Below are 24,560 nucleotides of genomic sequence, written 5' to 3'. Positions count from 1 at the left end.
ACTGGAGTATGGAGGATGGGAGAGGAGAGGAGAGGACAGGAGAGGAAATGTGAGGAGAAGAGAAGAGAAGAGAGCGTTGGAATGTTGCTCACCAGTAGCTGATATGGACAGGTCGTGTGTTCTGAAGCTGTTCTGCACATGCTCCAGTTTCAGTGTGGTGTGGGCCAACAGGCGATATTTAGGCCCCCTACAGACAAGGAACATATACAATCAATATGAAATATTGTATGTCAAATCAGAAAGCGTGTGTGTGTGTGTGCGTGCGTGTGTGGGTGAGTGTGTGTGTGGTTGTGTGTGTGTGTGTCAGTATTAAGAAGTACTATTATGTTTAGGGATGGGAATTGCTAAGATGTTATCGATACCGATGCCATTATCGATTCTGCTTAACGATCCGATTCTTTATGGATTCCTGGTAAATTTTCTGTGTGGAAATAAAGTAGGCCTACACAGGTTTTCAGCGTCAACGCAGCTGTTTTATTATCTCTTGAGTATTAATCTCTGAACACAGTGTAGAGTGTCTGCCTAATAACATGTTAAAATGAATTACAATGCTCCTTTTCTTAAAAGGATATAACTTTATATAAAACAAATCTAAAACTGACTGGTAAAATAAACAATTCTTCTTTAGAAAGATAGGCATGCATGTCTAGTAACATTTGAATAAATTACAATACTCCTTTTCAAAAGGGAATAAGCTTGAACCAAATATAAAATGTAACTGGCACATAAAATAAACTATTCTAAAACAAGACTGATGTCTGTCCTCTTTATAAAAAAGGCTACAGTGCAGCCAGCTGTATTCATTATGCTATACATACTGAAAAACTATGAATTTTACTTATTAACATATATTTTCAGATGTCTCATTATTTGGAAGAGTAACTTAATAATAGAATTACCAAATTACCTTATAATAAACCAAAGGAACATTTACATACAACTTCAAGTGAGATACTATAGAACAAGAAATGTTAACACATGGGCGTGTTATTATTCAGTGGCAGCGACGTGCAGCTACCATTTAGAATCCACAATGTTGCATTTCCTTTGACATTGTTTGTCACATTTTAAACAGATGAACATGCTACTTTATCAGCTTTCTCAAACAAAGTTTACGAACAGATACGAGGTGTTGTGGCATAGCCTGAGCGCTTGAACACTGTCCTTGTTGCAACAAAATAAAGCTTTGCACTCCCATACTACACCGCAGAGTTTGACGTCATGACGCATGAGTTTTTGCAACGCGCAATTGTCCGAAAAACATGCCGCCATCGATAAAAGGAATCGATAACCTTGGAGGCGTACGATTCCGATGGATGGAACTCGAATTTTGGTACCGGTTCTCAATTGGAACCGGTTCTCGATTCCCATCCCTAATTATGTTCCAACACTCACTGTGCAGACACGGCAGGTAGAGAAGGAGGTGACCACCCTCCTCCTCCTCCTCCTCCTCCTCCTCCTCCTTCTCCGCTACTGATGGCTCCACAGACAGCTGCAGCCTCCAGGGCTGCGCGGATCTTCCTCCCAGAGGAGCAGCTCAGTCCCCTGGGCCCTGGCGTCCCTGGAGAGAAGTCCTCCGTCACACAGCTACTGTATAGCTCCACACGCAGCTCGAAGCCAGGGCCCACCTCCTCACTGCACACAAAACTTAAGAGTATGAACACATCCATCCATGCATGCATGTACACACACGCACACACACACACGTGTGCACGCGCACGCGCACACACACACACACACACACACACAAATATACCCACAATAACTAACACATTGATATCAACAGTCACAACAGACACAGACTACCAATAGAGAAATGTATCATGAAAGGAGGTGTGTATGACCCACAACAAGATGGTGTCCTCAAAGCAGATGTCCGTCAACGTCCTGTCCACCATCACCAGGTCTGAGTCGTAGATCTCTCCACCACACTGGAGGAGACAGAACACAGCACAACGATGCAGCTCTGAGAGAGAGAGAGAGAGAGAGAGAGAGAGAGAGAGAGAGAGAGAGAGAGAGAGAGAGAGAGAGAGAGAAAAGGGGGCAGAGCAGATAGCAGGAAAAAGTAAGGTGGGTTGAGTGAGTGAATGCCAGTGAATGCACCTTTACACCTTAAAACTGGTCAAACTCAACTCCAAATCAGCCTTCAAGAACATGGCCACTTTTAACGACACATGCAATTGCTTCTAAACTAGGACCCGTCCCCTGCTCGCCTGCTGTTGTTTGTTTGTTGGTCTGATTTGTCCTTGGCTTGTAACTGTTCTTGTTCTCTGCTCTGTTTTGTCTTGTCATGTTTAAAAAAAAAAAAATTTACTTTTGTATTTCTTTTACCCCCTACCCCCCACCCCTCAAAAGGCTGGGTCTTTTGCCAGGTCGGCATTGCAAATAAGAATCTGTTCTTAATTGTCTTACCTGGTTAAATAAAGGTAAAAAATAAAATAAAACAAACTTTAAACTGGTTCCTCACAACCTGTGTCTGACACGAGTACAGCACATAGTCCTCTGAGGGGCTCGAACACGTGTTTTACAGGTGGTTTAGAACACGCACTGACACCCACACCCACGTGTATGTGTCGTGTCATCTAGAAGGATGAGCCATGTACCTGGTTGAAATGTGTTTATGGAGGTGGGAGATTGACTTCATTCATCAGTGGCATGTTCTGTATTCACTCAGGCTAAACTGGGAGTGGTGGAGAGAGCTGAGACTAACGGTATATACAGAGAGTCAGATCAACTGAGCTTCCAATATGGAAGACGGGATCAGGCATAGCCCCGGAGAGGTTCCCTGTGTGGGACTCACCTCCTTTGTTCTTGAAGTACTCAGAGTCTTTCCACATGAGAGGCACACGCAGGTCTGCACCAAATGGAAAGGGAGATGGAGAGAGAGGGGGGGGATGCTTCTAAAGTTAAATAAGGCAATGGGTATCTGTCTTTCACAGGACAACTGTACCCTGTGTGCGTGTGTGTGTGTGTGTGTGTGTGTGTGTGTGTGAATGTTACTGGGTGTGTGGTTGTGTCTTCTCTCACCTGAGATGGCCACTTTACCCATAGAAGGCCGTCTCTCATCCAATGACCCGCCGTCAGATGACCTGCAGCAGAACATAGAGGGTCAAATCCAGACCTCCATCCTTCCATCTAACCAGGAATCCCTCTTTCCCTCCCTCACTCCCTCTGTCCATCATTCACTCCTTCCTCTCTTATTTTTTCTTTTCTCTCTCTCTCTCTCTCTCTCTCTCTCTCTCTCTCTCTCTCTGACCTTCGGCCTACTCTCTGCAGGACCTGGGCCTCCCTCATCCTCTGGAGCTTGCTGAGGAGTGCCAGGACGCGGGCGTTGCAGGTCAGCACGCTCTTGGAGGCCTCCAGGGCCTGGTCTCTCTGGGAGCAGGCAGCTAGGAGCCTGCTGGCCCCCTCCATCATCCGCACCTCCCGCTTGATCTGCCTATGCAACTCACCGTCCTGAGAGATAAGAGATTATAGTTACTTTTTTTGTGTAGAAAAAATGAAATTGGTGTACTGTAAGGATTACGTGTGAGGAGGCTAGGCTAACAGAGTCACTGTTCTAGCGAGATCTCTATGGTCCTACCTATCAGTGCCTCTCATAACAGCTCCCAACACTTAACAACCATCAAAGGAGGAAGGCTGGATCTGGACAGGTGCCAGTCAAAGGACTAAGGAGGGGGATCACACTGGTTAGGATCAGTTTCGCTAACGAGAATGCCAATGCCAACGAGCAGCTGAAGGGCTTACACACACGCACACAGCAGGGCGTTGGCTCTGGTACAGAAGACCCCGTGGCTTCCAGGAACCTTGAGGGCAGACTGAGGCCAGACTGATGCCAGACTGAGGGCAGACTGATGCCAGACTGAGGGCAGACTGAAGCCAGACTGAGGGCAGACTGAGGGCAGACTGAGGGCAGACTGAGGGCAGACTGAGGGCAGACTGAGGCCAGACTGAGGGCAGACTGAGGGCAGACTGAGGGCAGACTGAGGGCAGACTGAGGGCAGACTGATGCCAGACTGAGGGCAGACTGAGGCCAGACTGAGGCCAGACTGATGCCAGACTGAGGGCAGACTGAGGGAAGACTGATGCCAGACTGAGGGCAGACTGAGCCCAGACACTGAGCTGACACGCTCTCATCCTGTGCCGGAGGAAGTGACGGCCTTGTACAGTACACAGGCCTTGTATGAGCGAGAAACCAAGACTTAACAAGATCATCCAACTCTGAGCTAAGGCGACAAGCAAACTCAATGGGATGACATTTAGGCGGTGGGCCGAAGCTGTCTATCTGCTTTCGTTTGTGAAATGATCGATCTACAACTACAGACTAGTTGATTTTTTCATATACCGGTAAGCTAAATATTTTTTTTTTTAACATGTTTCCGTCTGTTGGCAGACGATTTTCGATCGGCGTTTTATGAAAAGTAAACTTACGATCCATAAGTTAATAAGGAGAATGCTTGGGGCTACTATGCCGCTAACCAATCAAAACCTGTTAAAGCGTCACCTGACTTGACGTCTGCCAATGATATTCCTTCAAAATACGGAACTAGACGTAAACAACGTATTATCTGGAAAGACGAGAAGACTGAGTTGTTTCGGATAACTTTACTGTCAAGTAATGTTTCAGGTAAGATGTGCATGTCATACTAATTCATATCACATATTAATGAACAAGTCCATGTCATGTTGTGTCAATACAAACATGTTCTAATATGCTATTTTAGTGAAAAATCCGACCTATCGTCACCCGCGATTGTGAAGCTAATTAATTAACAAGCTAGTTATCTAACTTTAAAGGGTACAATAGCTAAGTTACCAATGTCAACTATGTCTATTCTCAATTATGTCAATAATAATTGTGCCAAATTGGGACCAGTAACATTAACTTGTGTGTGAGTATGTTATATGTGTGTGCAAGCATGTTTTTGATATTGTCAATCGTCTCACTTTTACGAGGTGAGCTGGTAAGACAAAACCCAAGACTAAGGGCCGGTTTCACAGACAAGGCTTAAGCCTAGTCCTGGACTAAATCACACTTTCAATGTAAAATCTCCATTGAAGATGCTTTTTAGTCCAGGATTAGGCTTAAGCCTTGTCTGTGAAACTGGCCCTAAGTGTATCTTCACTTGCCTTGCCTATAATTGACGAGACTAGACAAAGATTCAAGTGTTAGAGAACATTTATAACACTAGTGTGTTTTCGCAGTGCAAACACAGACACATGTCTGTACATGGTAGGTTGTTAGATTTGCATGTGCATCTCCCTTTCACACATTTTGTTTTTTTGCAGGAGCAGTATACAAGCTCTAAAACTGCGACTGGGGCTGGGGGAAGGGACATCCAGTCAATCTCAAAGAAATCTCCCTCTATCTTCCAGCCATGGCTCATTGGCGGAGGGATGTCTGGCTGGCTCTTAAGGGACCTCCTGTATATGGCTGCCTGGTAGTTTGCCCGCTGACTATGTTTGTGCAAGGCATCCTTATTTAGTGGTAGACTTCGGTCATTGCACGTCCCACTCTTAAACATTTGACACCTAGCTAAATGTACATCCCTACAGCCTTTGTGGTCGTAGAGGTCGCATGTAAATGCCTCAATTTCCTCATAAAGCTCTGTTGGCAGTTGAAAAGCTGTTCCCAACTTTTGGAAAGTAGCACAATGCTCTTTGTTGGACAGGAGTGTTTTTACGGCCTTCACTTTTCCATTGCCGTGCAGTGCACTCACTGTATCACAGCCGGTGAAACAGTGAAATCCAATGAGCGCATCAGAGACTTCATCACCAAGATGGCTGTGTATTCTCTGTACGTGTATGGTGTTTGTTTGTCCCTTTCCCTGTGTGGAAGTACAGGTTTGCTCCTATTTCCTTACAGAAAGCGATAGCCAGTACAAACACATCTGTGTCAGGACTGCTGATCACAACATGTAAGCTATACTGTGAGGCATGTTCACAGTGAAGCAACAGCAGGGTGTCTGCCTCCTCCTGTATTGAGAACAGTGTGAGCAGTGGTAAAACCTCAAGTTCTGTGCCACTGCTGTTGACTCTGATCACATGACACTCAGACCCATGTCCAACAATCAAAGTGATGTCTTGAATTTGGTTTTTCCTGGACTTGGACCATGTCTCAAAAAGAAACTGTTGTAGGTTTTCTTTGTTTTGGCCACAAGCCAAGAACTTGGACCAAAGTCTTCTGGTCAGCTGAATATATTGTTGTCAACTGCGCAATGTGCAATATTCGAAAACACCACTTGAAGGGTTATGTGCAATATATATTTATACCAAATGATGCCATGTCCAGGTGGAAACTGCTGCCAATGTCACTCAATGTTTGTTGCTGTCCTGTTGTTTACTTTGCCCACTGTATGTTGTATGTATCGTCTCTGTTGCACTTGAAGCATGAAAGTACCATGCCCAAGACAAGTTTCCCCTCGGGGACAATAAAGTATAATCAATCAATCAATCAATCAATCAACTGACATCCTTTTGTTGCTCGTCGACCTCGTTCTGCATTCTTTATACTCAGTGTTTTGTAGGTGTCAGGGACAAAATGCACCACTTTAGATTTACTCACTTTGGCTGCATTGATCAGGTACATTAGTGCACTGTTGGCAAATCTTCCAAATGTATCTTGGGGTTTCATAGCCTGTACTAGTGCCATTGCATCCCACACCCAGGTTGAGCCATCAGGGATTTCTACGGTGGCTGGTGGATTTACTGATCCTTCTAGAAAGTGCATTAATTTGGCTTTGTTTTCACAAGAGAGCCATCTATGTTCGCAATTGCTGCAGGAAAGGGTCCCAGACTATAGACCAGCATTTCCCCTATGTCTATCTTCCTCACTGTTCCCACAACAATAGTAAAAGTAGTAAAGCTTCCAAAGTTATAGCCTAGTTTATTTAAAACTCTCCTAATCTGTTTACCAAGGTAACCCCAGATGCTCAGCCCTGGACTGCACTGCACATCTTCTGGACCTGACCTGGCAGGGCTGACCCTGACCCATTGATGCCTTGTTCATATCTTGTTCATGTCATATCTTAGCTTGTTTATATCATATTGTTAATAATGTCCATGTCATATCTTAGCTTGTTTATATCATCTTGTTCTTATAAATAACTTATATTGCTATAAAAAACCTGCAGCCTCCTGTAGGCCTACTGATTTTTCCCTTCTCTTGTGGGCTCTTTCAATGTTTCGTATGTTGGCATACTGCATATACATTAGGGATGCAACCTCAGCAAATATGTTCAAGTCAAGACTAAAAACCCATCTTTTTAATATTGCCTTTAAATGACTAAATAATTAAATTAAGATTATAAAAACTCATGCTTTTAATATTGCATTTAAGTTACAAAATAACTAAATTAAGATTATATAATGATTAAAGCACTTTGAGCTGCAACGTTTGCAGGAAAAGCGCTATACAAATAAAGTTATTATTATTATTATTATTATTATTATTATTATATAGCATTGTCTATGGTAGCCAATATTACCGTAGCTGGCACATCTGGAATGTAACTGTCTACTAGGTTATATTTTTTTACAGCCCTTTCTGCAATTTGGCTTTCTGCAGTGTGAAGATTCACCCACTGTAGAGAACAATGTACAAATTTGGTCCAACTTGCATCTGAAAATGCAATAATATTGTCCGTTCGGTTTGTTAAATGCATACAACACTCCATAATTCATCACATCTCGTTATTTTCCCGTGGTTGCTAGGGTTAACATCCAGTCAGTTGCTAGGGTTAACAGCCAGTGTTTACATTTCGGGGTCCTAATGAAGCCGTACTCGAATTCTGATTGGTTTATCAACTAGAGCGACCAGCGATGTCCCTGAGCAGACAGACGATTAAAAAACTAGTTTGTGAAAATCTCAGACATAAATACAGCTGCCAACAAATTGTTATAGACTAAAGATAATTACTTAATATCGTATGTAAGAGATTGTTTACTCTGTAGATGGAAAAAGATAAACTTCGCGATAAACGCGTTCGGCCCACCACCTAATTGTCCCACGGAAGGGCAGAACGTGACATCAGCAGTCAGCATGGCAGTCTGGGAGCAGCCTGTGAAGTCTCTGGCTGTAGCCAACTAACCTTTACACTCTGTGCTGGCTATTGCTACTAAAAGCCAGCGATGGAATTGGCTAGAGTAGACTGATCTAGTTGGATGCGTAAACTCAATACAGACGACCTATGTATGTGACTTCCATCACTCCTGTTGTTTGAAGTTACTGCTTAACTGCTTAACAGGCAAAGCTGTAAGGAGTGGAGAGGCTTTACATGTTTTCTACTGTACTATACTGCTGGATCATTCAGTTCTTCTGACCATAAGCCACACTGGCATGTTGTGTTTGTGTAAGCATGAATAATCCCTTTAAGGCATGTGGCTAAAGTACTTTGATTCAGTTCAGTTCAGTGAAGGTTCATTTGGTCTTGCTCAAAGTAAACCCTTGGTTACATATTGTCAGCAAGAAAATGAAACAATATTAATATATATTCATAAATATGTATTTTATATCTTTCATATGTGGCATCTCCTCTTCCATTCATGTTCAACAATCACCAGCCAGTAACCATAGAAATCAGGATGTGCACCTTGTGTTGCACATATCTTCATAACTCTTCTCCAGATGCAAATATGACTCCTAATGTGTTATATTTCAGTTTCATACACTACAAGATGTGCAGTAACTCTGCGTGATCCGTATCATCCTTCACTCACCTGGCCTTTATCAAAGACGTTCATCTTCCTCAGTGTTAGAGCTGAGCTCCACTCTCTGTGTTGGTCACCACAGTATTGTTATCCAGTGTACTCTAGACAGCGTACGGACTAGTCTGATCATTCATCGGCTTAAAGTGTACAGTAAGTGTGAGTGTATGGGAATAGAGGAGGTGCTGTTAGCGTACGGCTTACTGACCCAACTAAGAGATCAAAAGGGGATTGAGCCCTAGGAGGGAGTGATGGGAGAGCTTTTCTGTGTGCATTAGCATCGGATTCCAACGAAGACCTGTTGCATAATATTGATCTAAGCACTCATTAGGCAGCGGTCATTGAATACCATAGTAACCCTGTAACATTCTCAGTGTGTCAGTCTGTGTCGACCCCGACATAAACTATAATATACAACAATCTAGTTGAAGGGTGCTCACATTGGTTTACATTGTATGGGAAGAAACCCACCGCATCCACAATCATAGTCATCGTGTCCGCTAAACAAAGGTTATTAAGCTCTAGATTTGAACAATGATGTGGTATGAAGAGAGAGGGAGAGAGAGGGTAAGGTATGAAGAGAGAGGGAGGGAGGGAGAGGGTAAGGTATGAAGAGAGAGGGAGGGAGAGGGAGGAGGGAGGGTGAGGGTAAGGTAAGCGAGAGAGGGAGGAGGGAGGGAGGGATAAGGTAAGGTAAGAAGAGAGAGGGAGGGAGGGAGAGGGTAAGGTAAGGTAAGAAGAGAGAGGGAGGGAGGGAGAGGGTAAGGTAAGAAGGGAGAGGGAGGAGGGAGGGAGAGGGTAAGGTAAGAAGGGAGAGGGTAAGGTAAGAAGGGAGAGGGAGGAGGGAGGGAGAGGGTAAGGTAAGAAGGGAGAGGGTAAGGTAAGGTAAGAAGAGAGAGGGTAAGGTAAGGTAAGAAGAGAGAGGGAGGGAGGGAGAGGGTAAGGTAAGAAGGGAGAGGGTAAGGTAAGGTAAGAAGAGAGAGGGTAAGGTAAGGTAAGAAGAGAGAGGGAGGGAGGGAGAGGGTAAGGTATGAAGAGAGAGGGAGGGAGAGGGAGGAGGGAGGGTGAGGGTAAGGTAAGCGAGAGAGGGAGGAGGGAGGGAGAGGGTAAGGTAAGAAGGGAGAGGGTAAGGTAAGAAGGGAGAGGGAGGGAGGGAGAGGGTAAGGTAAGAAGGGAGAGGTAAGGTAAGAAGGGAGAGGGAGGGAGAGGGTAAGGTAAGAAGGGAGAGGGAGGGAGAGGGTAAGGTTAGAAGGGAGAGGGAGGGAGGGAGAGGGTAAGGTTAGAAGGGAGAGGGAGGGAGGGGGTAAGGTTAGAAGGGAGAGGGAGGGAGGGAGAGGGTAAGGTAAGAAGGGAGAGGTAAGGTAAGAAGGGAGAGGGCGGGAGAGGGTAAGGTAAGAAGGGAGAGGGAGGGAGGGAGAGGGTAAGGTAAGAAGAGAGAGGGAGGGAGAGGGTAAGGTAAGAAGGGAGAGGGAGGGAGGGAGAGGGTAAGGTAAGAAGAGAGAGGGAGGGAGAGGGTAAGGTAAGAAGGGAGAGGGAGGGAGGGAGAGGGTAAGGTAAGAAGAGAGAGGGAGGGAGGGAGAGGGTAAGGTAAGAAGGGAGAGGGAGGGAGGGAGAGGGTAAGGTAAGAAGAGAGAGGGAGGGAGGGAGAGGGTAAGGTAAGAAGGGAGAGGGAGGGAGAGGGTAAGGTTAGAAGGGAGAGGGAGGGAGAGGGTAAGGTTAGAAGAGAGAGAGGAGGGAGGGAGAGGGTAAGGTAAGAAGGGATATTGGCATTGCAGCAGAACACAAAATCAATAATAAAATAAAGCAGGATATACAATCAACTAAATCAACAATAGCAGCAATAATAGCAATAGCAGCAGAATACAAACAACAATATAATAAAGTAAATGAGTAAGGTGACAATAGAAACAAGTAGGATGAGGTGACAAGGTGATAGTAATTGTACTACAGCAGGACCAGTCATGCTGCTGTAGAACAGTAATGCAAAATGATGTGCAGGTTACAATGACATGAAATGCAATATCATACAGTATGCATTATGCAATAATATAGTTCAGATATGATACATTACAGGAAGTCCAAGTAGTAGTCAGACAGTTGACAGGAATTGGTCATTTAATCCGATTTATTTTTTTATCAACGCATTTTCCTGAATGAATTGGTTCTATTGGTCTATGTTCTCACGTATCTTGTATTTTAACGGGCATTGTAGGCCTACTGTCGATTCCAATTGGAGACAATAATTGGTCATTATTAGGCAACGACGAGTCAAAACAAAATATAAAATAAGATATATTATGACTACCTGCACACTACCTGAGTACTACTTGACTTCCTGTACTGTATCATATCTGTATTATACTGCATTGTATGATATATTGCGTTTCATCATATTGTAATCTGTACAGCACTTTTCACTAGGCTACTGTTTCTACTGCAGTACGACTGGTCCCGCTGTAGTACGACTACCATCGCTTTATTACCTTACTCTACTTTATTAATAACTTTACTTTATTCTGTTATTGTTGACTTTGTATTCCGCTGCAATACCAATAAAAAAGCAATTATTATTCTTGCCAATTTTACCTGTACCGGGTCCAAGACAGCACTGGTTGTGAAATGCCCCCGCCGTATTTCCATCTCTAGTGCCGATCCTCGAGGGACAGTAGCTCTCGACGGTTGATTTCGGTAAAACATTGGACTATATATACGAACTATACCAGTTACCAACAGTAAACTATACCAGATAGGCCTACCTGTATCCACTGACAACACGACGGAAGGACTGAAAATAACTCAGTAGGCTACATGTCAAAGTCCAAGACGAGAATGAGTCGTCCTGTATTGAATTGTGTTTTGTTTTGCCTAGCGCCACCCATCATGGCCACAGTCCCATAATGAAACACTATCAGATCAAGGTCAATATCAGATAGGTCAATCGAAAGGTGTTTTTCCAATCCATCCTACGAAAAAATCATCAACAGTCCTTGATGTTACAGACTAGTTGCAATCAAAATGATTCAACCTCCATTGCATATTAGGCTTATTGGCAAAATGTACAAATGTTCAGCTGTTTGCAATAAACAAAGTAGATAAGAACAGTTTAAATAGTTCAATAAAACTAATATTACCATGGTTTTTATCCAAATTCAACACAAAATGCTACTTTTAATAACTAATGCAGTCTCAAAAGTATTCAACCCCCTGTTTGAGCACACCTGGTGCAACTAATCAAGGGCTTCATTAGTTCAGGTGTGCTTGAGATAGAACACATTAATACCTGGAGGTTTGTTAAGAGTGACGTTTGATTGCGTGTTAGAAATATGGCTCAAGTCAAAAGAATTCAAGATCATTGCCTTGCACAAACAAGGAAAAGGATACAAAAAGATAGCAAAAGCACTGAATGTTCTTAGAGATACAGTTGGAAGCATAGTTCACAACTTCAAAGTTAAAGGAACAGTGGCTACACTACCTGGAAGTGGCAGAAAGAGGAAGCTATCAGCGGTGGCCACCAGATTCCTGAGGAGGCAAGTGGTCAAAAACCCTCTAGTGACTGCAAAACACCTGCAGCAAGACATGGTGGCAGCAGGCACTGAGGTTTCAGTTTGCACAGTAAGGCGCATACTACACACTGAAGGGCTCCATGCCCGGAATCCAAGACGTACACCACTACACTACTGACCCAAAAGCACAAGAAAAGTCGGCTCCAATATGCTCAAAACCATATAAATAAGCCACAAGTTTTGGAACTCTGTTCTGTGGAGCGATGAAACAAAACTGGAACTTTTCGGGCCTATGGGGTCAGCGGTATGTCTGGAGGAAGAAGAATGAAGCATATGCTGAAAAGAACACCCTGCCTCCAGTGAAGCATGGCGGTGGCTCAGTGATGCTCTGGAGCTGCCCCTGGACACCTGCAGCGTGTAGTAGGAACCTACTCAGGAAATCTTGATTTAAAAAAGTGTCATGCCGTCTGTGAGGAAGCTGAAGCTTGGGCGTCATTGGACCTTCCAACAGGACAATGATCCCAAGCATACCTCAAAGCCCACCAAGGTCTCGTTTCAGAAGAAGAAATTGAAGATTCTAGAGTGGCCATCACAGTCGCCAGAGAAAATCTCTGGTGGGATTTGAAGAAGGTTGCAAAAACCAAACCCAAGAATATTACTAACAGGACGCCAAGATTCCTCAGGAACGCTGTCAGAAGCTGGTGTCTGGTTATGCATCACGTTTGCAGCAGGTCATAACAGCAAAAGGGTTCTCTACTTAAGTACTGAAGATGCTTGTCATGAAGGGGTTGAATCTTTTTAAGACTGCAGTTGTCATTAAAAATAGCATTTTGTGTTGAATTTGGATAAAAACGTAGTAATATTAGTTTCATTGAACTACTTAAACAGTTCTTGTGTAATTTGTTTATTGCAAACAGCTGAGAAATTGTATATTTTGACAATAAACCTAATGTGAAATGGGGGTGGAATAATTTTGATTGCAATTGTATCACTGAAGAGGACAAAAGACAGGCATAGGTTTCAAGACCACTCATCTGAGAGTATATTAACCATGCCTTCAATTCACGTTCACAGAACACAGGAATACATTAACATATAAAACTTTATTAAATATTTATTCACATATTTTACATTATGGTAAATCCAGAGCGGTACACAGTGAGTGAAACGCTATTTTAGGAATATTCACACCCACTATATCTGTCCCTCAGGCTAAAAAATATGGGACTTATTGACTCACAATAAGAATGAAAAAACTAAATATTGCTTATCTGAACATAAGTGTAACACACTGTTCAGTTTACAATGGTTTCCAATGTAAATATGAACATCAATAATGCTAATATTAAACTGTGAAATTTGACCAAACAGCAACACTTCAAGCAGTAACAGTTACAGTAGTAACTTCCTGAGCCAACTGCCAAACTGTACAATAGACGTAACTCTGACTTCAAGTATTCGGATGAAATTTATAGTTTAAGGAGAAACATGACCATGTTTGCTTACTGTGAAATAAACAATTTCAAAATGACATTTATGCACAGACCCTGTCATTGATCTGGTATGCTAAAAATACATTTTTTTAAGCTGTGTGTTGTTCATGCCCTATGGTCAAGTCACAATCAAACTGAGTGCCAATTAGCCACGGATAATTATTCTTGCTATGTTTCCTGTTGCTGTCCTTTGATGAAATCTGTTAAATGAAACTTCAAGCGTCATTCAAGTGCTACAAAACAGCCGTTTCTTTCTGAAGCGCAATCTTCAAGTGCTTCCCCAACGTCTTGTCCTATTTTCTGAATCAGAGAGCCCGTGGAGAGACATAACCAATTCCAATCTATTAAGACTGCCTTATGATTCCTCCTCTTCGTCTTCCTCTTTTCTGACCCCCCCCCCCCTCTCACCCCTCGCTCTCATTCACTTCGGTGAAGATGTCACTGAAGAAGTACTGGGACACGTTGAGGGGTCCCTCGTCTGTTGAGCTGGGGTCTCCGCAGGGAATCTGGACCTTCTGGGCAGATGACTCCTGTTATAAAGACGAGGGAGAGAGATCAGAGACAAGGGATGGTAAGGGACTGTAAAATGGAACTACTAGGTAGGTAGGGGTTTGCGTGTGCAGGTAATCTCTTTACCTTATTAGTAGTTGAGCACTGAGAGGTACTAGGCTCTGGGTCGACATCATGGCACTCCATGGCTACTGCTACTGGCGGTTCTGGGGTTCTGGAGGTGGAGGGTGCTACGGGCGGTTCTGGGGTTCTGGAGGTGGAGGGTGCAGGAGCAGGCCGTTTCCTCCCTGTGCGCAAGGCGCTGACTTGGGGCCTTGGAGTGGCAGCCTTGGCCCCGCGGGGGCCTCCGGGGGGGGCAGGGTTACTCTTATCAGAGATGAAGGACCGGAGTCCCCGGGGTCTCCTACCAGGCATGGAAGGAACACAAACACAAGCATTTCATAGAGTTATCCCCACTTAAACTGGTAAAATAATGATAACACAATTGGTCAAATGGAGACTTGAGTCAATCATTAATTAGACAATAAAGAGTCATGGAAGCTTTTTCAGGTCGTCTCCTCTCAATAGGAAGCGACGTTTAGGAATAGATTGGCAGACTGAAACGGGTTGGGCAGTAGGGACAGACGAACACTTCTCCCTCTCACCTGCTCAAAGCACTAGAGGTCTCCAGCGGCGTCAAACGATGGCCAGCCTGAGACTCCGCCTCTGAACTACTGGCCTCCATCTCGTCCCCTCCAGCGGGTGTACTCTTTGTTGCCTCTGGGGGGTCCAGGCGTCCTACAATCCCCATATGTGGCTGTTCAGTGGCCAGCTCTCCTGACGCGTCTGCTGTGTCCGAGGATTCCGGGTGGGGAGAGTCTGGGCCTGAGGTAGAGGTCCACACAGCCTTAGCAGGGCCGCTGTGGCTAGGCTGTTTCCTCACTGCAGTGTTGGGCTTCGACTGCCGTTTGGCTGCATAGAATCGAGACGGGCATCCATGATAAGTAAATGATCCAATACCATGTATGAGCAGATGTTTTAAGATTTGCGCCCTAGATGTTCGGTACTGAGGATCTGCAGCACTTACCTCTCCTGCTCCTCTCCGGCAGTTTCCTCTTCTTATGGGGAGGGTCCTCCTCATCGCTGGTCCTCTCAGTCACCAGGTCCTGGCTGGTCCTCTCAGTCACCAGGTCCTGGCCGGTCCTCTCAGTCACCAGGTCCTCCATGGTCCTTTCAGTCACCAGGTGCTCCGATGGTTTGGTTGTCCCTACCTCTGTGACTGACAAACACGACACTGACACACACACACAATGAACATGGTGCCAAACAAGAGACTGCAACACAAACACATAGTATTCCTCTTGTTTGCACTGTGTACCGTCACTATAATGGACCAGTGACTTCATTTATTTTAAAAAGGAGATCGACAGAAATCGTACCATGTGGATCCGCTGGGCCGACCTGGCTCTGAGTCTGTAGTGAAAAGACCGTAGAACGTTAAAGAACAAACATCCAGGCCCATAACATTCTGGCCATCCGTTGGCAAATAAATACTGTTCAGACTTCACTTTACCGTGTCAGCGGTCGAGCCTGGCTCCACATCCTTGATACCGGGGAAACCTCCTCCTCCTCCATCATCTCCTTCCATCTCCTCCTCCACTGACATGGGCACGACAGGGAAGACAGAGTACTCATCGTTCCCCACAGCCAAGCTGTCTCCAGCGGCAGGACTATCACTACTGAGAGGAGACAGGCAGAAATCACATTCTGTATCCTACACAACTTAAACAAAAAAAACAAAAAAGGAATGTTACCGAATGTCAATTTCATAACAGTTCTGGAAAAAATCTAAACATTGGTAATTTACCGGGAATTTGGGGAATTATCAATGCGTCGTCAATACATTAAATTAGGATTTTTCATCAATGTTCTATTCTACACAGTCTACTAGATACTCTCAATGGGAAAGAAAAAACGTCCCCTTTGGTTTGGCACATCCGAGTACAATAATAATAGTTCACCCGATTTCAGAATAGCTAGCAATCTGGCTTAAAGTGCATGTTTCTCCATAACAAACTGAGAGACAGTCAGTGGCTGACCTCGGTAGTGTAGAGAAGGTATAGGAGAAGGGCTCGGAGACACACCCAAACTCCTCTCCCATCGGCACTATGGGAATCTCAGTGAGTGACAGGATAAAGATGGGCTCGTCAGGGTCTGTGAGGGCTGGATCTGACAACACAGGACAGGGAAGGGAAGGGGAGAGGGACAGAGAGACATATTTATTTATTTATTACCATACAATCAACTTGTCAGTCAATTGTTGGAATTTGGAATTTTTGCTCTGGGCGCCCCTGGAGCAATTAGGGGTTAAGTGCCTTGCTTAAGGGCACATGCAGCTGCCTCCTGAGGCGGGGATCGAACCAGCAACCTTCCGATTGCTAGCCGGCCTCTCTAACCTCTAGTCTAGGCTAACTGCCACCCCCAATTTCTATGAACAAATGAGAAATCAAATCTTAAATGCTAAAAGACACAAACTTTTAAGTGAATGTCCGGATAAACAGATGATTTGTAATTCGTCACACATACCTTCTGAGTGCTGAGGGATGATGGGCTCGTTTTGGCTTTCCTCTGCGCAGGGCGCTGCATATAGCTGTGAAGGACGCATCACGCACACACACATTAGACACTCACCCAAAGGTACACACACATTTTTCTCTGAACGTGCCATCATTCCATATAGAGGTGGGGGAATTTATAAAGTAGACTCACACAACTAAAAGCTAAAGAAAGGTAGAATTGTGAATAGCATCCTCTTCCTATTCCTAAGTGTCTGACAGTTGTGCTGTTTATATTGCAGACTTACCAGGGAGGCATCATCAAATGTGTGTGTTATGTTGATTGGAGGGGGGCTCCTGTTGCTACTCAGCCTCTCATTGTGAGTGAGTTGTCTTTCTATGTGAACGTCAGCGCCCCCTTGTGGTCCACTGTCCTCAGTGACGGTACTGATATCTGCTTTCTGGACTGCAGAGTCCTCCAGAGATTCCGTATTGGCAACTGTGGAATGAAAGGTAAAGAGTAAACCCATTACTGACAACTTAAATATCACTTGGCATCTTCTGTCAGGTCGTATGAAACAGGTCGTTCTGCATGATCAGGACAAATCATATCATTTGTTTTGAATCTCAACGACTGCAAGTCCTACGATCCATTTATTCCATCAATAAATCTCACAAGACTGAAAAATCCAGAGTTATTTTGACAAGTCTCGTAAGTCTCTTTAGCGACGTTGATAGGTACCCACCTGGTTCTGGTTGTGTAGTGGTCTGGCCTGACTGGGACCTTGAGGCTCGAGGTACACGGCCTAGTTTGGGTTTGGGTTTTGGGAAGCGCATCCTGCGGGTCTGAGGAGTGGTCTTTGCGGGCTGGTCTAAGACTGATGGGCCTGAGTGAGAATCTCCAGCACTGGAAGAAGAGAAAAATGCAACCCTCAGTTCCAATACCGCAACTGATTACTATCAGAAGTTGAAAATAAATTCTTACATGATAGTAAAATGTCTAACCGTTTCTCATCTTCCGATTTCTCCACCCTGTCAGATTCCTCTCTTTCTTTCTCTTCAGAGCCATCGTGACCTTTCACCTCCTCTGATGACCTCAGAGACACAGAGGCTGATGTGAGGGCAGCAGCAGCAGCAGTCTTCAAGAGACTTGGCTGCTCTTTGTTCTGGACAGACTGTGGTGGTTCTGGCTGTGTGGTGGTACTCTCAAAGGTTTGAGGCTCTGACTGCATGTCGGTATTGTCTGTAGGTTGTGGTTCTGCCTGTGTGATGGTGTCATCAGTGGGTTGTGGTTCTGCCTGTGTGATGGTGTCATCAGTGGGTTGTGGTTTTGACTGTGTGGTTCTGGTGGCCCGTCCCAGGTTGGGTTTGCAGATCCGGGTCCTGCGGGGTTGAAGAGCCGTCTTTGTGGGCTGGTCTGAGTCTGATGGGCCAGACTGGGAATCTCCAGCCCTGAGGAGGAGGAGGAGGAGGAGGAGGAGGAGAAGGAGAAGGCGAAGGAGAAGGAGAAGAAGGAGAAGGAGAAGAAGAAAAAGAAGAGGAAGAGGAAGAAGGTTTTATTTACCATGCAATCAACTTGTCAGTCAATTGTTGGAATTTGGTGTTTTTTTCTCTAGGCACAAGGTCAGCCATTGTCAGTGGGGATTTAACCCTATATAGCAAGACAATTACCTCAAACATACAGTGATAGCAACTATGGAGATATTCTGGGGGCCAAATTCAATTGACATGTGTTTCATTTGCTGAAGATGACTTGAGGCAAAAAGACCTCAAAACAAACAACAGAAGATGGCTACAGCACAGGCCTGGCAGAGCATCACCAGAGAAGATACTCAGCATCTGGTGGGGTCAATGGATCGCAAACTTCAGGTACTTATTGCATGCAAAAATCTGCGCCCAAATAGTGCCATAGTATGTCTTACCATTTTTCTTCTGATTTCTCTACCATGTCAGATTCCTCTCTTTCTTTCTCTTCAGAGCCATCGTGACCTTTCACCTCCTCTGATGACCTCAGAGACACAGAGGCTGATGTGAGGGCGGCAGCAGCAGCAGCAGTCTTCAACGGACTTGGCTGCTCTTTGTTCTGGACAGACTGTGGTGGTTCTGCCTGTGTGGTGGTACTCTCAACGGTTTGAGGCTCTGACAGCAGGTCGGTATCGTCTGTAGGTTGTGGTTCTGCCTGTGTGATGGTGTCATCAGTGGGTGGTGGTTCTGCCTGTGTGATGGTGTCATCAGTGGGTTGTGGTTCTGTCTGTGTGATGGTGTCATCAGTGGGTTGTGGTTTTGACTGTATGGTTCTGGTGGCCCGTTCCAGGTTGGGTTTGGGTTTGCAGATCCGGGCCTTGCGGGTTCGAAGAGCCGTCTTTGTGGGCTGGTTTGAGTCTGATGGGCCAGACTGGGAATCTCCAGCCCTGAGGAGAGGAGGAGGAGAAGAAGGCACAGGGTCAGCCATTGTCAGTGGGGTTTTAACCATATATAGCAAGACAATTGCCTCAAACATACAGTGATAGCAACTATGGAGATTTTTGGGGGGTCCAAATTCAATTGACATGCGTTTAATTTGCTGAAGATGACTTGAGGCAAAAAGACCTCAAAACAAACAACTGAAGATGGCTACAGCACAGGCCTGGCAGAGCATCACCAGAGAAGATACCCAGCATCTGGTGGGGTCAATGGATCGCAAACTTCAGGCTTTCATTGCATGCAAAACATCTGCGACCAAATAGTGCCATAGTATGTCTTACAATTTTTCGTCTGATGTTTCCACCATGTCAGATTCCTCTCTTTCTTTCTCTTCAGAGCCATCGTGACCTTTCACCTCCTCTGATGACCTCAGAGACACTGAGGCTGATGTGAAGGCAGCAGCAGCAGCAGCAGCAGCAGTCTTCAACGGACTTGGCTGCTCTTTGTTCTGGACAGACTGTGGTGGTTCTGCCTGTGTGGTGGTACTCTCAAAGGTTTGAGGCTCTGACTGCAGGTCGGTATCGTCTGTAGGTTGTGGTTCTGCCTGTGTGATGGTGTCATCAGTGGGTTGTGGTTTTGACTGTGTGGTTCTGGTGGCCCGTCCCAGGTTGGGTTTGGGTTTGCAGATCCGGGTCCTGCGGGGTTGAAGAGCCGTCTTTGTGGGCTGGTCTGAGTCTGATGGGCCAGACTGGGAATCTCCAGCCCTGAGGAGGAGGAGGAGGAGGAGGAGGAGGAGGAGGAGAAGGAGAAGGAGAAGGAGAAGGAGAAGGAGAAGGAGAAGGAGAAGGAGAAGGAGAAGGAGAAGGAGAAGGAGAAGGAGAAGGAGAAGGAGAAGGAGAAGGAGAAGGAGAAGGAGAAGGAGAAGGAGAAGGAGAAGGAGAAGGAGAAGGAGAAGGAGAAGGAGAAGGAGAAGGAGAAGAAGAAGAAGGAGGAGGAGGAGGAGGAGGAGGAGGAGGAGGAGGAGGAGGAGAAGGAGAAGGAGAAGGAGAAGGAGAAGGAGAAGGAGAAGGAGAAGGAGAAGGAGAAGAAGAAGAAGGAGGAGGAGGAGGAGGAGGAGGAGAAGAAGAAGAAGAAGAAGAAGAAGAAGAAGAAGGAGGAGGAGGAGGAGGAGGGAGGAGGAGAAGAAGAAGAAGAAGAAGAAGAAGAAGAAGAAAAAGAAGGTTTTATTTACCATGCAATCAACTTGTCAGTCAATTGTTGGAATTTGTGTTTTTTTCTCTAGGCACGGGGTCAGCCATTGTCAGTGGGGTTTTAACCCTATATAGAAAGACAATTACCTCAAACATACAGTGATAGCAACTATGGAGATATTTTGGGGGCCAAATTCAATTGACATGTGTTTCATTTGCTGAAGATGACTTGAGGCAAAAAGACCTCAAAACAAACAACTGAAGATGGCTACAGCACAGGCCTGGCAGAGCATCACCAGAGAAGATACCCAGCATCTGGTGGGGTCAATGGATCGCAAACTTCAGGTACTTATTGCATGCAAAACATTTGCGACCAAATAGTGCCATAGTATGTCTTACAATTTTTTGTCTGATTTCTCCAACCTGTCAGATTCCTCTCTTTCTTTCTCTTCAGAGCCATCGTGACCTTTCACCTCCTCTGATGACCTCAGAGACACAGAGGCTGATGTGAGGGCAGCAGCAGCAGCAGCAGTCTTCAACGGACTTGGCTGCTCTTTGTTCTGGACAGACTGTGGTGGTTCTGGCTGTGTGGTGGTACTCTCAAAGGTTTGAGGCTCTGACTGCAGGTCGGTATCGTCTGTAGGTTGTGGTTCTGCCTGTGTGATGGTGTCATCAGTGGGTTGTGGTTCTGCCTGTGTGATGGTGTCATCAGTGGGTTGTGGTTTTGACTGTGTGGTTCTGGTGGCCCGTTCCAGGTTGGGTTTGGGTTTGCAGATCCGGGCCTTGCGGGTTCGAAGAGCCGTCTTTGTGGGCCGGTCTGAGTCCGATGGGCCAGACTGGGAATCTCCAGCCCTGAGGAGAAGAAGAAGAAGAAGAAGAAGAAGAAGAAGAAAAAAAAGAAGAAGATTTTATTTACCATGCAATCAACTTGTCAGTCAATTGTTCGAATTTTGTGTTTTTTGCTCTAGGCAACTATGGAGATATTTTGGGGGCCAAATTCAATTGACATGTGTTTCATTTGCTGAAGATGACTGGAGGCAAAAAGACCTCAAAACAAACAACTGAAGATGGCTAGAGCACAGGCCTGGCAGAGCATCACCAGAGAAGATAGATAGCATCTGGTGGGGTCAATGGATCGCAAATTTCAGGCTTTCATGTCATGCAAAACATCTGCGACCAAATAGTGCCATAGTATGTCTTACAATTTTTTGTCTGATGTTTCCACCATGTCAGATTCCTCTCTTTCTTTCTCTTCAGAGCCATCGTGACCTTTCACCTCCTCTGATGACCTCAGAGACACTGAGGCTGATGTGAGGGCAGCAGCAGCAGCAGCAGTCTTCAAGAGACTTGGCTGCTCTTTGTTCTGGACAGACTGTGGTGGTTCTGGCTGTGTGGTGGTACTCTCAAAGGTTTGAGGCTCTGACAGCATGTCGGTATCGTCTGTAGGTTGTGGTTCTGCCTGTGTGATGGTGTCATCAGTGGGTTGTGGTTCTGCCTGTGTGATGGTGTCATCAGTGGGTTGTGGTTCTGCCTGTGTGATGGTGTCATCAGTGGGTTGTGGTTTTGATTGTGTGGTTCTGGTGGCCCGTCCCAGGTTGGGTTTGGGTTTGCAGATCCGGGTTCTGCGGGGTTGAAGAGCCGTCTTTGTGGGCTGGTCTGAGTCTGATGGGCCAGACTGGGAATCTCCAGCCCTGAGGAGGAGGAGAAGAAGAAGAAGAAGGAGTTCAGGTCAACACTGCAATTGACTATGATTAAAAGATCAATTAGAATGACGAAGAATGATGAAGTTCTCCATTATATATACACATTAGAACAGTGGTTTTCAACCCTCTCCTCAGGGACCACCAGCCATTCCACATATTTGATCTGTTCCACCACCAGCACACCTGATTCCGCTAATCAAGTGCAAAGCAATTATGATTTGTACTTGATTAGTTGAATCAGGTGTGCTGGTGGTGGAACAGATCAAATATGTGGAACGGCTAGTGGTCCCCGAGGAGAGGGTTGAAAACCACTGCGTTAGAACATCTTACCGTTTCTCATCTTCTGATTTCTGTACCTCCTTGACCGACTCCTCCCTTTCTCTCTCTTTCGACAAGTGTTCCTCAGAGCCGTCGTGACCTCTCACTTCCTCTGAAGACCATAGAGACTGCGGGGCTAACGCAGGGGGGGCAGCAGCAGACTTCGATGGACTCGGCAGCTTGTCCTTCTGGGCAGACTGTGGCGGTTCTGTTCGTGCGACGGTCCTATCCGTAGGCTGTGGTTCCAGCTGTGTGACCGAACTCTCTGGGGGTTGTGGGGTCATTGACTGAGCATTGGATGTGGTGGCCCGCTCTAGGTTGGGATTGGGTTTGGGGAAGTGGCTCTTCCTGGTCTGTGGAACAGCCAGCTCTGAACCTTCTGAGCCTGGTTGCTCCTGACTGACCGCTAGAACACCAGTCGTCTTCTCCTCCTGACTGGTAGAGCACTCCTCTGTGGGTGAGAGATCAGTCGTGGATAAGTCACTAGTCTGAGGTACTGGGACAGAGTCTGTCACCGTGACTGACTCTTCATAGGGCTGTGTTGCCTCTAAGACAACAGGGTCAAAGTTCATAGTGTCAGGAAGAGCGGTGCTGTCTTGTGATTGGTCAGTGAGCTGTGAAGCAGTCTGTGCCAGTTGTTCTTGGTAGAACGGTTCTTGGTCGATGATGACGTGTGCTTCTGCAATGAGAGGGTGAAGGTACAACCATCAGGTGATTCGTACTATGACCTTCATACGTCTCTGTTTATCTCAAAATTAACTACTAAGACACAGACTTGCCACTCAGTTGGTGAACCCTGGCTCGGGAGGTGGATGTTTGGTTGTTTCTTACCTGAGCTGTAATCCTGTGTGGACTGGGACAGGTGTGCAAGGTTGCCAATGGCCAGAAGGGTTCTTGCTGCCTCGGTGTAGCTCTCCTCAGACACTAAATACCCAAAAAAAAAAAAACATGGGGAGAAGGAAAAAGAAGGAAACATGTTGACGTTTTACTTGAGTAAAAAAAAATACGATTTCAATGACGAATGAAGATTTAGCCTAAGTGGTATTTAGGATATCCTCAACCCACCTTCCATGTGCTCGGGGGACAGGAAGTCGATCACATCCTACGACAAAGACAACAGACAAGTTAGCCCTTTCACATTGACGGATAAAACATAGAAATGTAACACACAGAGCAAAACCATATATGGAAACACAGTGTCCACACACAGGATGACACCACATGGTCAGGACGCAACACTCACTACCAGGAGGTCCAGCTGATGTTCGCAAGGCACTGTGCCCGCCTCTCCTAGTGCATGCTCGCACGAGGCGTCAGGGCAGGGAACATGATGGGAGATGCCCAGGACATCAGGCACGTTGACTGAGATATCGAGCTGTGCATGGGAACGGAGGGCAGGACGGAGTGGTGGGGGTGGGGTGGGGGTTACCATATGGAAAACCATGCATAACAAAACAAAAATAGCAAATAAAAAAAACACAGGCCGAGAGTAGTTTTCTATTGACACAGTGCTGGGTGTGTTTATGTTTTTATATTGTCAGTGGCCTAGCAGGCCATTAGCAGAGGAGTTAATTATTGAGCTACTGTGAATAGAAAGTACTCTAGATGGTAGACGGGTAACTGATAGGATGTACCGTATTGTATAAACATAAATGAAACTGCAAAAAAAACATATAATAAATAAAATAAATAAACATGTTTGTATATAGTCTCTCTCTCTCTCTCTCTCTCACCTCCTCCATGGTCTCTTCCACCTCAAAGGCGACAGGTTGTGGTGAGCGCAGGCTCATTGGCACAAATGCAGGAGCCTGGTTCTCTTCCTCAGGGCTGGAGGAGTGGTAGTGCTCCTCCTCAGCCTGGGCCTCCTCCCTCTCCTCTTCATCGTCCTCTTCCTCCGACTGAGAGGCCCTGAGGGTGACCAGCTTGGCCTTCTCAGGCAGGGCAGGGCCAGGCTTGTGTTTGACTCTCCTGGCTGAAGGTTTAGGCTTGGGTTTTGGTTTGGTGGAGGAGGAGGATGAGGGGGGGGGCCCTTCTGGGAGGTCAGACGCGGAGGCAGGGGGAGAGCCGTCCTCCTTGGCAGGGTAATTCAGATGCTGGATGGGTTTAGGTACTCTGCCATACCTAGCATGCACAAACGCACAATAAGTCACCAACTGCAATCGATGGCCAATATCGTCTTGACAAAAACAAGGTAACCATG

At 45.7% G+C, this 24,560-nt stretch overlaps 2 protein-coding genes across 2 annotated transcripts in view; both read right to left on the bottom strand.

The window, feature by feature from the left end:
* Window positions 1-11,403, bottom strand: part of LOC308156036 (rhotekin-like) — a gene marked incomplete at its 5' end in the record, with an annotated part of 32,946 nt that extends 21,543 nt beyond the window's left edge. Inside the window, 7 exons of the mRNA XM_080529397.1 lie at window positions 93-187; window positions 1,396-1,635; window positions 1,849-1,966; window positions 2,801-2,854; window positions 3,028-3,089; window positions 3,257-3,456; window positions 11,293-11,403. Of these exons, the coding sequence (XP_080385523.1) occupies window positions 93-187; window positions 1,396-1,635; window positions 1,849-1,966; window positions 2,801-2,854; window positions 3,028-3,089; window positions 3,257-3,456; window positions 11,293-11,403 (880 nt within the window). The remainder of the gene's footprint in view (window positions 1-92; window positions 188-1,395; window positions 1,636-1,848; window positions 1,967-2,800; window positions 2,855-3,027; window positions 3,090-3,256; window positions 3,457-11,292) is intronic.
* A 1,961-nt stretch (window positions 11,404-13,364) lies between these two features.
* LOC308154976 (uncharacterized protein) lies at window positions 13,365-18,048 on the bottom strand. Its single transcript, XM_080528201.1, has 11 exons — window positions 17,752-18,048; window positions 17,493-17,653; window positions 17,055-17,245; window positions 16,778-16,841; window positions 16,291-16,420; window positions 15,765-15,930; window positions 15,631-15,664; window positions 15,279-15,485; window positions 14,857-15,163; window positions 14,339-14,615; window positions 13,365-14,232 (listed from the first exon to the last, which is right to left on the bottom strand). Exons 1-11 carry the CDS (start codon window positions 17,976-17,978, stop codon window positions 14,107-14,109), a joined length of 1,890 nt encoding a protein of 629 aa, XP_080384327.1. The 5' UTR covers window positions 17,979-18,048; the 3' UTR covers window positions 13,365-14,106.
* Window positions 18,049-24,560: the final 6,512 nt, after the last annotated feature.

Source organism: Nansenia antarctica, assembly GCF_963989245.1.
Source record: "Nansenia antarctica genome assembly, chromosome: 4".
NCBI lineage: Eukaryota > Metazoa > Chordata > Actinopteri > Argentiniformes > Microstomatidae > Nansenia > Nansenia antarctica.
The sequence above is the reverse complement of the archived record's forward strand: the minus strand, read 5'-3'. Positions and strand labels throughout refer to the sequence as shown.

Excerpts from the sequence above, each read along its gene's own strand:
- LOC308154976 (XM_080528201.1), bottom strand. The coding sequence starts at position 17,978 with ATGCAGTCAGAGCCTCAAACCTTTGAGAGTACCACCACACAGCCAGAA. Across the intron at positions 15,931-16,290 it reads ACCTTCTCTACACTACCGAG|TAGTGATAGTCCTGCCGCTG; the intron begins GTCAGCCACTGA and ends GTCTCCTCTCAG. Across the intron at positions 15,486-15,630 it reads CGGCCCAGCGGATCCACATG|TGTCGTGTTTGTCAGTCACA; the intron begins GTACGATTTCTG and ends TGTGTGTGTCAG.